Below are 13,897 nucleotides of genomic sequence, written 5' to 3'. Positions count from 1 at the left end.
TTTTTCCTTTTTGTTCTTTTTTTAATTTTTTTCAAACAGGACATTTTTTTTTTTTTTTTATAAAACCCCCCCCCCCCCCCCCCCCCCGAAAACTAAGCTGGTATGTTCCTAGGAATGCCTGGAGTCTCATACAACCTAGTCTAAAGGTTGAAAGCCACTGGTTTAGGGGGTTGGTCCTGAAGAATCTCCAAATGTATCCTCTTGGAGATGCAGCCAGCTTTCCCAATGCATGAGACCATAGGCTTCTGTTTTCCCATCTGAAAAACAAAACTGTGCCCTTATTGGAACAGGGGCTCTGAATCCTGGGGGAGGAATCCCTCTCAGGGGTCAAGTAGGTCAGCTCTGGCAAACAGCCTCTGGGTTTGGTCAGGGTTTGATTTTATTCAGCTTGCTGTTTCTGCATAGTTTTCCATTAGATACCAGAAGTATTGGATTGCTTTTGTTTCTGGTCCTTGTTCCTTCTGGCATTTTATAAGTAATGCTTTATTGTGGAATAACACTATACTGTGGAATGGTCTTGATGAAGCAGGTGGGGTGGCTGTCCCAGTTCTACTTGGTGAAAGCTGTGGGCTGCAACTGTGCTTAAGGCTGGATTGGGGCTGTCCCTGATTTATTGACCTCCAGGGCTTCAGCTACATAAATTCTTGCCCAGGAGAGCAAAAGAACCCAGAAGATTTTCTTTTGTTGTTGAGGAGAAGCACTTGGCTTGTGAAAAGACCAAGTACATTAATTGTTTTAACTTGTTGGCTGTCACCTGGGGGTGCTCGTACCCCTAGGGGTTCTTAAAAAGGTTGCAGGGGGTGCGCAGAACTGATGTGGCTGATTTTTAAATACCGTATGCATGTGCACAGCTGCAGCGCAGCCTGGGAGCATGGAGAATAGTTGGGTCTGGCTTGTTAGTTGGTTTGAGGAGGGGAGGGGGGCAGATCAAGGCCCTGGGGGAGGGAATGGGGCTGCCCAGCTGCTGTGGGGCACAGGACTGAGCTGTGCATGGGTAGGTGGGGCTCCCACTGCACCCCTGGGAGGGCATGAGAGGTGCGTGGAGGCAGATCTGCATGCAGGGTGAGGGCAGGCTGCCACTGGACTAGGGCCAGGGTGGTACTGGGCTGTTCCCAATGGGGTGTTGGGCTGGGCTGGGCTGCGCTTGGGGCAGGCAGTGGTGGCACTGGGAGTGGGGGCTACTGCGAATTCTGGAGTGGCTGCAGCCCCTCCTGTAGACCCCCTCCCAGTGCTGCTTCTGCTTGCCCTGAGCACAGCCTGGCTCCGCTTCTCGCTAGGAAGAGCTTGGCACTGCCCTGGCTCCAGCCCATAGCGGCAGCCTTCCCTTGCCCTGCACACGGATCTGGGGGCACATGCCCCCCCATGCCCTTCCATGGTGCATGCAGTGACAGAAGCTGCACCCCCTCCCTGTGCCCCCTGCATGAGCTACTTGCAGCTCTGTTCCATGCCCTGTTCTGGCTGTGCAGTGCCTGCCCCAGCCCCCCACCCTCCCTTACCGCAGGGGCCTCGATCTGCCAACCCCCCCCCAAGAAAAAATACAAAGGGGTACATGAGCTGAAACTGAGACAGAAGGGATACACTCGTTATAAAAAAGTTGAAAACACCCATTTTAACTGATTTTTGTCAGCTTATAACCATGTCACACTTTCACTGAAACAATAGTGAACAACATATACAGCAATGGAGAAAGTCCAGCCTGCCACCCTCTTCATGAATAAACCGCTGTCTGGTGTTTGACATGTCCTGGAGCAGTTGGTTTTCAGCATCTGCCTGGAAGCTGGGCTTGCTTGATATCTTTGTGGATGAGATCTGAAAACCTTTATCCAAATCTATGTTTTGCTCTGGTTGAGACCAAAACCCACAAAGAACCTGTCTTTTCGTAAGTGGACTACAGGATAAACTCCCCATCTATTCTGTGCAGTTTTACTTGTATTGAATCCAAACCCAATCCCACTTGCAGCCTTGAACTGGGCCTGATCCTGGTGGAGACTGAAGGAGCCTTCTTCCTTGATCTGCGTTGAGCTGGGTCCCTGCACACCATCTGGGTTAGAAGATTCTCTTCCTACTGTTGCTGCTCAGTGTCTTGCTTCCCAGCATCCTTCAGACACCGGAGGCAGATTCATAGATGTAGGGTTGGAGGGGACTTGAGCAGATCATCAAGTCCGACCCCCTGCCCTGGGCAGGAATTGAATTCTGGGCTCATGTGACCTGTAAAACACTTGATGACTTGTAAAATACTAATTAATTAATGTAAGGCTGGAATTCCTTTTGGCTACTTGGGGCATGACTCAGTGTCCTAAGATTTTTGCAGAGCTGGACATACAACCTTCAAGATGCACCAGGCACAGTTGATTCAGTCTAGCAAGTGCTGCCACTGGTAATGTGTGCTTTGCTGTGCTGTTGGAACCAAGCCATCACTCATGGCAGCAGTGTTGCCTGTAGAGAATCCTTGATATGTCCCAGTCCTGCTAGTACAGTGCTTGGAGCTGGTGAGCCTTAACAAATCAGGACTAGAGAAACTGATATCACTTGCTGTACTAGAGCAACAGCTTCAGTAGGCTCTCCTGTCAGCAGGCTGGCAATTGCTGCATGGCAAAGGGAGGGTCTTTCATGCTTGTCGTTGAAGTTTTATGGACTCCTGTGATGCTCCCTGTTTTTTCAATGGCTCCCAAGCCTGCCTGCTCGTTTTCCCTCAGTTCAGCAGAGCTGCCTTGTTACAACCTAAAATACAGGGACTGGCTTCCTGCTGGAAATGCTGCAACTATACAGGAAGCTTGCTGGCAGGAACTCCAGCCCTGGGAAGTGTCCCAGGCAGGAAAGGTAGCTGGGTGTGGGGAGCAGCCTTGGCACCTGCTGTGGGTGCTTGTACTTGCATGGCAGTGACCTTCCTGCTGGAGATGCCAAGGAGCAAGTGTTGCAGAGCCTCCCTGCCCTAGAAGCTGGCTGGGGCACAACGGACTGCAGCTTGTGCTGTGTAGCACTTGCTTTTGTTGGCTCCAGGACTGGGAGCCGGGCATGTTCCATGCTCTTGGCAGCACTGGGAGTTCTTGCTTTTTGGCAGCACTGACAGCTGCCTTGTGGGGAGGACCCACTCTACTAGTGACTGAGTACAGGCCTTCCCACACAATAATACCATTGCCATGCTGAACAGCCTGCTTAAGGGATTGGGAGCAATTGTACGATCCCCTGGCATGGCTTAACTGGCTGTACGGTTATGTCTGAAGCTGTGAGGAAGCCATGCACAGGCATCCCAACTCTCAACCCCATCCCATGAATCCCCACTGTAGCCAAGTGGGGAATGCTTACCTGCCTGTGCTCTCCAGACTTCCTATGTTCTCCTTTGACAAGCTGCCATTTTTCTCCATTCTTGCCCTGCTTGGAAAGGGAGAGTATTTTTTCCCTGCAGGTTACTTGTAGGAATGAACGACTTTCATGCCAGCCTCCTGAGTAACCAGGCTAGAGAGCACTGTTCTGGGCATATCTCTGGTACCCACTAACCACATCCCAGTGCAGGATGGACCCTGCTGGGGTCTAAACATTCAGCTCCTTTAACCTCCTACTTGAGCTGTCATGCTCCTGCTCTAGTCCAGATTGTCCTGTTTGCCAGGGAACTCGCCACTGTGCATTGCTTTAGGACACCTATACACATGCAGAGGCTGCTCCAATGCACTGTAATTACAAGTTCAACTAATCAAGTTGTCTGGAGTTTGGTAATTACCATGCTCCAGCAGCCTCCTGCATCATGTGTATCAACGTCCCTGCATGGGGCGCTTTAACTAAAGCTTGTTTGAGCTTTAGTTAAAACACCCCTGTTGCAGTTTTCCAGCGCAGGGATGCTGATGCACATGATGCTCCAGGTACTTTATATAGATATGGCTCTTGGAGCTGCTCTAATTAAAGCACACCCCCCACCTCTTGGAGTACATGTATAAATGCCCTTTAAAGCCTGGTAGGCTTGAACAGCACTAGTCTTTTGAGTCCTCTTCTTGCTGAAGCTTAATTCTGGGCCAAGCAGGGATTCACTTAGAACCAGGCAGTACAGAGCAGTGTTGCACTCTGGAGAGGACAGCTTGGGGTCAGAAACTCAGGGAGGTGTTCTCAACTCAGTACTGAATTGTTGGTCTGTCATATAGTAGAGAAATCCAGTGATCTAAAGAGAGCAGTTGCTGGCTTGCATGTGTTTCAGCAGCTGTCAAACTCAGATGCATGAAGCAGTGTAAAGAACCAGCTGAGTCTCAAGTAGTCTTGGCACCAGAAAGAATTAAGTCAGTGTGGATGCATGTAACCTGCAACAGTTCAGTGCCGTCCCACAGGGCTTTGAGGACCTTTCAGAACCTCCCAGAATCCCATTTCAGAAAGCTTTGCCAGGATGTGGAACAGCAATGGCTGGAGAACTAAGTGAGATGGTTAGGGACACCGCAAGTAGACATGGAGCGTGAGTGTAATGTTAGTTGAAGCTTACCCACATACATGAGGGCAGTGTTCCAAGATGGTGACTTCTGCTCTAACTACCCATGTAGCCACTCGGGTTCTGCCCCAGGAGTACCTTGCAGTCCACTTCAAAAGTAAGTTAAGATAAAACCAGAGGCTAGTGCAGAATAACTGAGCACCTCCTCTATATAATGTATATCAATTTTCTGAATGGTAAACAAACCCAATAACATCAAACCACCTTTTGTAAAATACTTGAAGCTCTGGGGAGAGAGGGTTATATGCCAGGTAACATAGTGACGTGACATTATCTCATGATACTGTCTTGAAGTGGAGGCAGAGCCCCTGCAAAAATTCTTACAGCCTCTTTGTATTTCAGAGCTGCCTCCATCTGAGTTCATGCAGGTGGTGGATTCCACCTGGCTGGTGCTCAACGTCTTATCCAATGGCAGATCGTCTACCAGCTTCCAGGCTGCAGGAGTGACAAAGATTGCCAAGTCAGTTATTGCACCGCTGGCAGAGCACAATGTCTCAGTGCTGATGCTGTCTACCTACCAGACAGACTTCATCTTGGTGAGTCCCATGCCCATGATCTAGAGTAAGCCCTCTTGGGTATAGGGTAGGAGTGGAGGCCCCTATCTGGCCTTAAGGAAGAAGATGGGGAAGCGACTTCACAGAGGTGCATTTGAGTAACAATAACCAGAGCTTTTGCACCATTCATCTATTGCAGAGTTGTCAAAAGTATGGCGCACAGGCTGGATCTGGTCTGCAGAGCCCTCCCATTTAGCCCCCAGTGCTGCCTCTGAATCTGATCAGACCCACACAGGGCACAGTTCATACCCACAGCATGGGGCCAGTCTAAAAGGCCATTTCAGGCCTGGGGCACAATGCACATCTGTGGCATGGGGCCAGTCTGAGGGCCAGATTGGGCCCATGTACCCCTTTTTTCCCGTCCCCATTATACCTCATCTGATAGCTGCTCTAGTTGTCTAGAATCAGCAATATGTGCAGCTTAGTCTGGCTGGAGTGGCAGCTTTGCTGCACACTGCCTGCCCTGGCCAGACTGCACTGTATATGGCTCCCACTTTGTGATGTCCACCACACGTAATGCCTATTCCAACTGGCCCAGGACCTGCATGGCACATGGCACCTGCAGGTTCTGCATGCAGCATAGGTCCTGAAGCTGCTGGGGTGGGCACCACGTGTGGTGTGGTCTGGCTGGGGTGGCTACCTCAAGCAGTTCACCTGCTGTTCTGACTAGATGGTGCCATCTTGCAGCACCCATTCTGACCACTCCAGAATCTGCACCACATGCTGTGCAGATCCCAGACTAGCTGCAGTGGCTGCTAGATCAGGTATGCTGGGGGCGGGGGGGCTGTCTGGCCTGTGGACCAGCCCATGCCACTCTAGCTTGTGGGCCCTGGTGATTTTGATGCTCCTGATCTACATAGTCAGATGAATGTATTCACTTCCTGGACACCAGGTTGTGATTCAGGGTGTTAAGTAGTGGAATGCTCTTCTGAGGGTGACAAGGGTGAGTCTTGTAACAAAAAGGGAGGTCCTAAAGGGATCCTCCTTCTGTCTACAGTGGTGATGCAAGGTGCTTAGTTGAAATGTGTTAGATGGGTCAGTTGGGTTAAAGAACTTATTGAATCTTGGTTCTTCTTTCAGTGTGTGAGCAGGAGGAAGGCAGAGGGGACCAGTAGACTCTGGGGGATAGTGGAGGCTAAGCTAAAGCATGAGCAAGGAAACATTTCTCCTCCCCTTCAGGTACGGGAAAAAGACCTGCCAGTAGTGATCCATACACTGGCAGGAGAATTTGATATTTACAAGGAAGTGAATGGAGAGTCTGTTCCTGTTAACTGTGATGATGTGAGCAATGGCTTCTTGAAGCCCAAGCCTGGTAAGTTGCCTCCCCCCGGACCCCATCTAACACTTGTCAAATGTCTACATCAAATAGCTACTCAGGAACACCATAATGAAGCACAGGCTGTCCCCTGACCAACAGACAGAAGCAATGCATATGCCTTAATGGTGAATGCCCAGCATCACGTTAAACACTCCAAGGGAACAAGCTTACTGCAAGGCTGGCACTGCAGTGGGCCAAGTGTATTTTCTTTGCGTCTACTGTGTTATGCTTCACAGTGGCATTCCCTGTGTTCCTTTGGTGTGCAGACAGGCAAGAAACGAGGACCTTGTCACTTCTAATCAAGCATGGGTTTACTTCTGAAGTCAGTACAGACAGCAGCCCAGCACAGTCCATGCTGATGGGGCCAGTTTCTCATAGAGCAAATTTTATGATAGACAGCAGAAATGTTTAGAGGTCAGGAAAGAGCTGCAGGCTGGTCAAGGGGTGCCAGCAGTGGTCACTTTAAGTTTCCATTTGTGGGTGGCTTACAGAGAATGCTTGGGTGATTTGATTTATTTATTTTTTTTAAATGATCTAATCGACAGTCTCTATTATTTACCTGAATCTAAGACTACTTGAAGTTAAGAAACGCCCCCCGCCCCCCTTAATTTCCATGTATACAATCAATTTTAAATTTTGTTATACTTGTTCCACATACAAAATCTGGTTATTTGAGGGTTGTCATCTTAAATTTTTTGTTTTCTCATCATCCCCCACTGCTGTGGTGTGGAAAGCAGTGTATGTGTATATGTGGGCTGGAAGGGGGGGGGGGGTTAAGGGACACATCCCCCATGTCCTGTTGTTCCTGTCTCCTCTCTCCCTCCCCAACTTGCTGTCTGGGGTAGTTGGCAGCAGCCCTGGTCCTGGCCCAGCCAGACAGAAGTTGCAGCGGCAGCTTTGGGTCTGGCTGGGTTGGAGCTGGAGGGGACAGAGCCAGAGCTCAAGGTAAGCAAGTGGGGGGTGCAGTTGAGGGGTGGGGAGGCAAATGGCCAGTTGAGACAGCAGGGGCAGACTGCACGGTTCCCTCCTACAAGTGGCACACCACAAGTTTGAGCTGAGCTCCCACCTGCCCTGGGCTGGTACTCAAGTATAGGATAAGCCCCACTGTTTCCCCCTCCCCTGGAAAATAACCTTGTTTTAGAGTCAAGTAATTACAGCAGTTGCTTATGGCCATCCAGCAAACCTTTTATTGGCTTGTTTATAGGAGCTATGATACAAAATCTAGTGTCCTCAACATGGTCAAATGGTGAGCCTTGTAACCATTTATAAGACCTTTTATATTAATATTCTGCATATGGGATAAAAAGTTATTTTTAGTAGCACATCCACCGCTAGATGGTGCCAGCACCTCAGCTTTGATTCCTGTTGTGCCCCAGCTCATAGCAGGTGCCAGCTAAAGCTGTGTGCACATGTTCATGGAGTGTCCTGGGCATGTGCACGACTGGCACATCTACAGAGTGCCTTCAGAGGTAGGCTCTCCAGCCGGGGGACTTGCCCCCACCTCCAGAGGAGCCTATCATGGGCTCTCCTGATCTACTACTGGCACCGCAGTAATAGCTGATTGGGCTGCCTGAAAACTTCAGTGCCAACAGCTAATCAGGTGGTTCACATGCCCCCCCCGCACTCCATCTGGACTGTGGCAGGTTCCTCAGCCAAGCCCAGGCCAGCTCCAGGGGGTAGCCTGGGCTGTGGCACATGGTGAGTCCCACCACCCCTGGGCATGTAGTGGGACTGGGGTGACATGGCATCTGGACTTGCTTCCCAGTAGCTCCTGGCTGCAGCCCCTGCCAGCCCTGGGCCCACTGGCCAGGCACCCCAGCAAATCTGCTCCACACCTACTGCTGAGGGTGGGACCCATGTGGGTAGGGTGTGTCAGTAGGCAGATGGGATGGGGGAGTTGTGTTTAGGAGTGGGATGAGTAGGTGAGGCTGGGATTCTTGGGTCAATGACAGCTCAGGGCTGGGACAGAGCCACGAATCACTCTGGTGCCAGTCATGGGTGTGCAGGCAGCGGATCACGGCTCTGCTGGGATGAGGGTCGGAGCTGGGATTTGGAGGAGCCCTTGTGATGAGTACTGGTCTGTGAGGAGAGGATCATGGCTCTGCCCGAGGCCCTGGCCCTGTGCTGTCACTGCTACATGATCCCAGGGGCACATGGCCAGGCAGACAAGATGGGGCTGCTTAGGGGGTTTTGGTGAGCTGTTGTGTGGCAGGGTGAGGGGTGCTGCAGTACTGACCTGGCCAGTGACAGCTCACCAAAACTGTTTGTGGCCCCAATAATTGCCCACCCCTGAGCTACTGAAATCCAGACTGTTCATGGTTTCCCCCCAGCATGAGCAGGAAAGCTGGTTCCTACCCAGTGTGGCCTCAAGGTGGCACTGCTGTGATGTGCCAACTGCAAGCACCAAGGCAAAGTGCTCCCTGATGAGTTTACTCAGATTAGCTGAGACTTAAGGCATCTAGGAGGCTTGGTATTCCCAGTCACCCACTGCACAGTGCAAAGTACATCTCCCTTTGGTGCTGTGTGTGGCTGTTCCCTTCAGATATATGGTGCGGAGCTTTTGTAGTGCTTATGGAGGACTGCTCGGCTGGTGCTTGGACTGTGCTAATGCTTATGTCTCCTCCCAGCTGCAAACCCCACCGTGCACCCTGTGCAGAGTCCTCAAAACAAGTTCTGCATCCTGACTGTGGCTCCTGACACCCTGCCAGCTATTGCAACCACACTTATGGATGTCCTGTTCTACTCGCACAGGTAGGAGGCTGCAGGGGCTGTTCTTGGGAAGGAAAAGAAAGGCCTTAGCTTCACCTTCCAGTGAAGTTATTTCCATTGGGGTGAGCACTGCACTAGTTGGCCTCAATGTGGAATAATGGGCTATTCCTATATCTGAGATGCTGACAATGTGATCTGTTAACTCCAACAGAGGAGATCCTACAAATGGCTCCACACTAGCTGTCCAGGAAAGCCAAGGGTTGGCAGCTGTGTTCTGCTTCACGATGAGATAGGATGGGGGGGCAGGGCAATTGTGTATCCCTGCATCTGGGGCTAACCTCTCTTCTGCCCCTTCCACCCCTCCCTCTCACCACTTTGTTTTGCAGCCCTCCAAAGGAAGCTGCCCCAGGCAGCCAGGATTTCGACTCCATTGCATTCTTTGCCTTCTCGCTGATTGAGGGCTACATCTCTATTGTTATGGATGCAGAAACACAGAAGAAGTAGGTATCCTCTGGGATGCAGGTCAACCATGTACCAGGTCTCTGATGCATTCCAAGCTACAAAATTCTGCCTATATGCTTTAATACTTGATTGTGGGCATGGGGTTTCTGAGGTGTGTGCTCTTCTCCTTGGTACCTATCCACTCCCTTTCTTCTTCCAGTGTCTGTCAGTTGGTGGGCCCTTCAGATGGGTAAAGCATTTAGCAAGGGAGGCCACTGATGTCAGGAATTACAGACCTGTGACTGGAACAGGCAGGAGGGTGGAGGACCCTATAGGGGGTAGCATTTCTTGGGTATGGGCACTGGCTGTTGGGGGCCTGAGGCCCAAGGTAGGGATAATGTACTCGGTGACCAGGTTTATTTGTTGGCTGTTTTCTTTTTTGGTAGGTTCCCCAGAAACCTGCTGCTGACCAGCTCCACAGGCGAGCTCTGGAGGATGGTGAGAATTGGTGGGCAGCCTCTGGGTTTTGGTAAGTGGAATCTTCACAGCATCATCTGTCATCTCCCTTAAATGTTCCTATGGCCCCTGTCATGTGATACTTGAGAGCCTCCATCTGTACTACAGTAGTCCTTTGGTGCATATCTGTGAAAATGGGAATAAGAGCCCTGCCTGCCTTAGTGAAGAGCTGAGCCCAGATGAATGCATGTCTGCAGCATATCTTGGCAGGGCTGTCCCTCAGTATGGCCTGTCAATGCATGCCTATGGCCACTTTCTAAACCCAGAAGTGTGCTGGTAAAGCTGCTTGGCAGCTCCTCAAATACTGCAGACACATGGAGGGGTTCTGCAGGCATATCTCTGCCTTTGGAATGTGGTAGCAGGTGTGGGCATGACCAGTTGAGCTGGGATATGGCACAGCCACAGTATAAATAAGCATGAAGTGCCATGCCTAAGGCTGCAGGAGAATTCCACATCCGAGCAAAGAACTGAGGTCCTTGGCTAGTGTTCTGTCCATCCTTCACCTCACCAGTGTCCAGATGACAATGATACATGAAGTGAGACCATGTGTCTTGCTGCTTCCTTCTTTCCAGACTTGTACTCCTATTGATGCTCAGTGGCAGAGGGGCAAGTTTTAAGTTACCTGAGTGCCAGCTGTCCAGTAAGCCAAGAGAAACTGATCTCAGTAGTCACCCTGGGAGTTCTTAAGTACAAGTCTAGCAGCTACATATCTAGAGGCCACGGGGGTGAAGCTGACATGATTGAGCTGTGTGGGGGCAAGCACTGTTTAGGCTTCTCAAGCACACTGACAACACACTGTGCCCTCTTCCCCTTTTGCAGAAGAGTGTGGGATCGTAGCTCAGATTGCTGAGCCCCTGGCTGATGCAGACATATCGGCCTATTACATCAGTACCTTTAACTTTGACCATGCTTTGGTAAGTCAGCTTATGTCCCAGCAGACTGAAAAGGCTCAAGGGAATGAGAATGATGCTAGCAGGCTAACTTCCTGTCCCTGATTGGTGAGCTGTTTTGTACTCACTGGAGTCACTTCCTCCAGCCTTGGCAGCTGGTGGGTGCAAGGGAGAGCCCAATCGGGAGGCTGTAGGACCAGACATTCCACAGAAGTGAGGCTGTCCTGACCTGCACTGTCTGAACAAGGCTTTCCCCGTTGGCCTTAAACCTAGACTTTTCATATCTGCACAGTGCCAGCCTTACTCACTGTGTCTCCTAGCTTAGAGTGACTCCATGCCGGGTGGCACTTCAGTCTGGTCCTTCTCCCACCAGTGCAGGGTTCAGTTCCCCTTTGTGTGGTGACTGCCCGCAGTGGGAGGCATTGGAATGCATCTCATTCAAAGAATGAGTCCCATTGGCCCCCGCTCCCTTGTGCATAAGCTCTGAGCCTGCTCTGCAGTGTGAGAAACTACTCCTGTGGTGATGCAGAGGCCCTGGGGGTGGTGGGAGGGACCTCAAGGGGAGAGGAAGAGGTTTGTCAGCACTTGGCTGTTGTGGTGGTATGGGCTGCCTGTGCCAACTCTGCATGCAGGCCTGAAAGAAGAGGTGAAGTCTGGTCTGGGTGAACCCTGCCTGGCTACCACTTCCTTCCTAAAGTAATGAAGCACCTTCTCCAAGTTGCATGAGGGTAGGAGAAGCGTAAGAACTGCTGCCCTTGCCAAGTTGAGAGAGGAGAGCTTGGGAAATCAGACCTGGATGCCCTTTTAAAATGGGGAAACTAGAGCATTCCCTATGGAACTGCCTAGGCAGCAACTCAGACATTTGTCCAGTTATCTTTCCAGCTCCCATCTTCCAAGCCCAATTGGTGGCAGCAAAGATGGTGACCTACAGTTGCAGAGCAGACATGTAGCCTGTATCAAGGATTGGCATTGGTAATAATAGGCCTTGCTTTCTCTCTGCCAGGTCCCAGAGGAAGGCATCTGCAGCGTCATTGAAGTGCTCCAGAAACGCCAGGAGAGTGGCAGATAACTGGCATGGTGTCTCCTCTGTGCTCTAACACCCATCTGGAAAGATGAGGGTGTAGTTCACTGCCTGACACAACGCAGTGGGATTGTCGAGTGTTCATGGGACTGGAGAGAGAACACTCCACTCCTGTTTCACAGACGGCTGGCCTGGGCCTCTTGTTAATCTTCCAGGCTTCTGGAGAGTGGTTTGAACTGCTGCACGTGGGGTCAGAGGGACATGTGGGTCAGAGGGACATGTGTCTTCAGGTGGATTCCAAGAGGAGAGTTTTCTTGTCACTCTGCAAGAGTGTGAGCTCTCAATTCTTCCCAGAGCATCCCATGAGCTAACTCCAGTTGTTTCCTCTTGCAGGCTCAGTATTGCCTAATTCAGCACCCTTTCTATCCCCACTGTCCCCACATCCTGTCTTGAACCAGGGAGCACAGTACATGATGCACTAGGAACTGGTACTAGGGAGAGATGTTTTGCACACCCCTTGATGAGTTCTCTCAGCTCAGTTCAATTGGGCACTCTTTTTTCTTTAACTACTTTTGTAGCTAACTTCACAGTTGCTTTGAGCTTCCTATATTTAATTTCTCCAGATTTTTGTGATGCCAGGTTCAGGCATCTGCTTTTCCTAAGCTGGGTCTACTTTTCCTAGACTTTATCTAGTGGGCATCTCAAAGTGGATATGGCCAAAGACGCATGTTCTTTTTGTGAGTAGGAGGCCGTGGCTGATTTGCACGAGGAGACATGTTGGCCGTTGGGTTGCTGTGGAAAAGGATGCTTGTGGTGGTCTCTCTCTACGTGGTCGAGGGTGTGGAGAGAAATGGGTTGCTCTGGGTCATGTAGCGTTAATGACCCTGATGTTGAGAGCCTGGGATAGACATGCTGCTTCCAATATAGAAACCCATGTGCAAATTAAGCTAAGGGGATGAAGGTCCCTAAATTGACCTTTTACTGTAGAAGTGCCCTCCCAGGCAAGGAGGGCCAGAAAGCTTGTTAGGACAGCTTCTTCCCCTTGTGGGCTAAGCTCCTCCATGGCCTTAAAGCCATTCTAGGGCTGGCTAGCTGCAATTAATGTTACACTTTTTTTAATCTTTTGTATTCCAAGCAGTAAATCCACTGTCTTCAGCACTGGTGGTGAAGTGGCTGATTGACAGGTATGCTCTGGACTTCCCAATTTGCCCTCGGGTGGGGTGTGTGCCATGAGGGTAGTGCTAAACAATCCCATTTCCAAAGGATCTTGGGTTGATTTGCTGCCTACTTCAGGGAATGGGCATTGTGTGAAGGGAGGGTGGTGGAAATGTGCAAAGCTGCTGGTAGTGAATGATGGCAAGAATTCCCTCGATTGGAGCAGTGGTGCTGGGAAAGAAGCATGTGTCCAAGAGGTCTGAGATGAAACAGCCTATGTTGCCTTTAGTAGTCAGGGTAGTAGCTGTAGCAACACTTGTGATCTACAAAGAGGTATCCAGGAGCTTAATTGTTCTTTATCATGCTGATTTCAAGGGATAGAATAATCCAGTCACCTTTTCCTAGAGCAAAAAGTTGGTATTTCCCTTCTAAATGGGGGTGTGCTGGGAGCCTGGAATTCCATCCTCTGGAAGCCAAGGTCTGTGACCCCTGCTCTTGTTTTTGTGCCTTTTTTTTCTATGGCATCTTAGGACTGGACCTTCTTGGGTCTGTTGCCTTTAGTGGAATGCCCACAGCTCTGCCAGTATCTTGCTGACTTCCAGAGACGGTGGTAGGTTTCTGGTGCATCACTGAGGGTCTGTCTCCTGGGTGGTGGCCACCCTGTTCAGCATCAGGGTAGGGAAGCTGCTTCTCGGTGAATGGGTGATGCTTGTCTCTCTTGAGCTTGTATACACAATGTAGAGGAGTGACATGGCCGCTCAAGTTCATAGGAAAAGACTTACATGAAACACTCCTGCTCTCATTTCCGTTTTCAGTGTACCTGTT

At 50.5% G+C, this 13,897-nt stretch overlaps 1 protein-coding gene across 1 annotated transcript in view; it reads left to right on the top strand.

Moving 5' to 3' along the window:
* The window catches only part of GATSL3 (GATS protein like 3), a 35,181-nt gene extending 22,149 nt beyond the window's left edge, over positions 1-13,032 (top strand). Inside the window, exons 3-9 of the mRNA XM_019506746.1 lie at positions 4,811-5,004; positions 6,202-6,334; positions 8,968-9,091; positions 9,436-9,549; positions 9,937-10,019; positions 10,826-10,920; positions 11,900-13,032. Of these exons, the coding sequence (XP_019362291.1) occupies positions 4,811-5,004; positions 6,202-6,334; positions 8,968-9,091; positions 9,436-9,549; positions 9,937-10,019; positions 10,826-10,920; positions 11,900-11,965 (809 nt within the window). The 3' untranslated portion in view covers positions 11,966-13,032. The remainder of the gene's footprint in view (positions 1-4,810; positions 5,005-6,201; positions 6,335-8,967; positions 9,092-9,435; positions 9,550-9,936; positions 10,020-10,825; positions 10,921-11,899) is intronic.
* Positions 13,033-13,897: the final 865 nt, after the last annotated feature.

This window comes from Gavialis gangeticus, unplaced genomic scaffold (assembly GCF_001723915.1).
Source record: "Gavialis gangeticus isolate Ggan-Ray unplaced genomic scaffold, GavGan_comp1, whole genome shotgun sequence".
NCBI classification, from domain to species: Eukaryota; Metazoa; Chordata; order Crocodylia; family Gavialidae; genus Gavialis; species Gavialis gangeticus.
The sequence above is the reverse complement of the archived record's forward strand: the minus strand, read 5'-3'. Positions and strand labels throughout refer to the sequence as shown.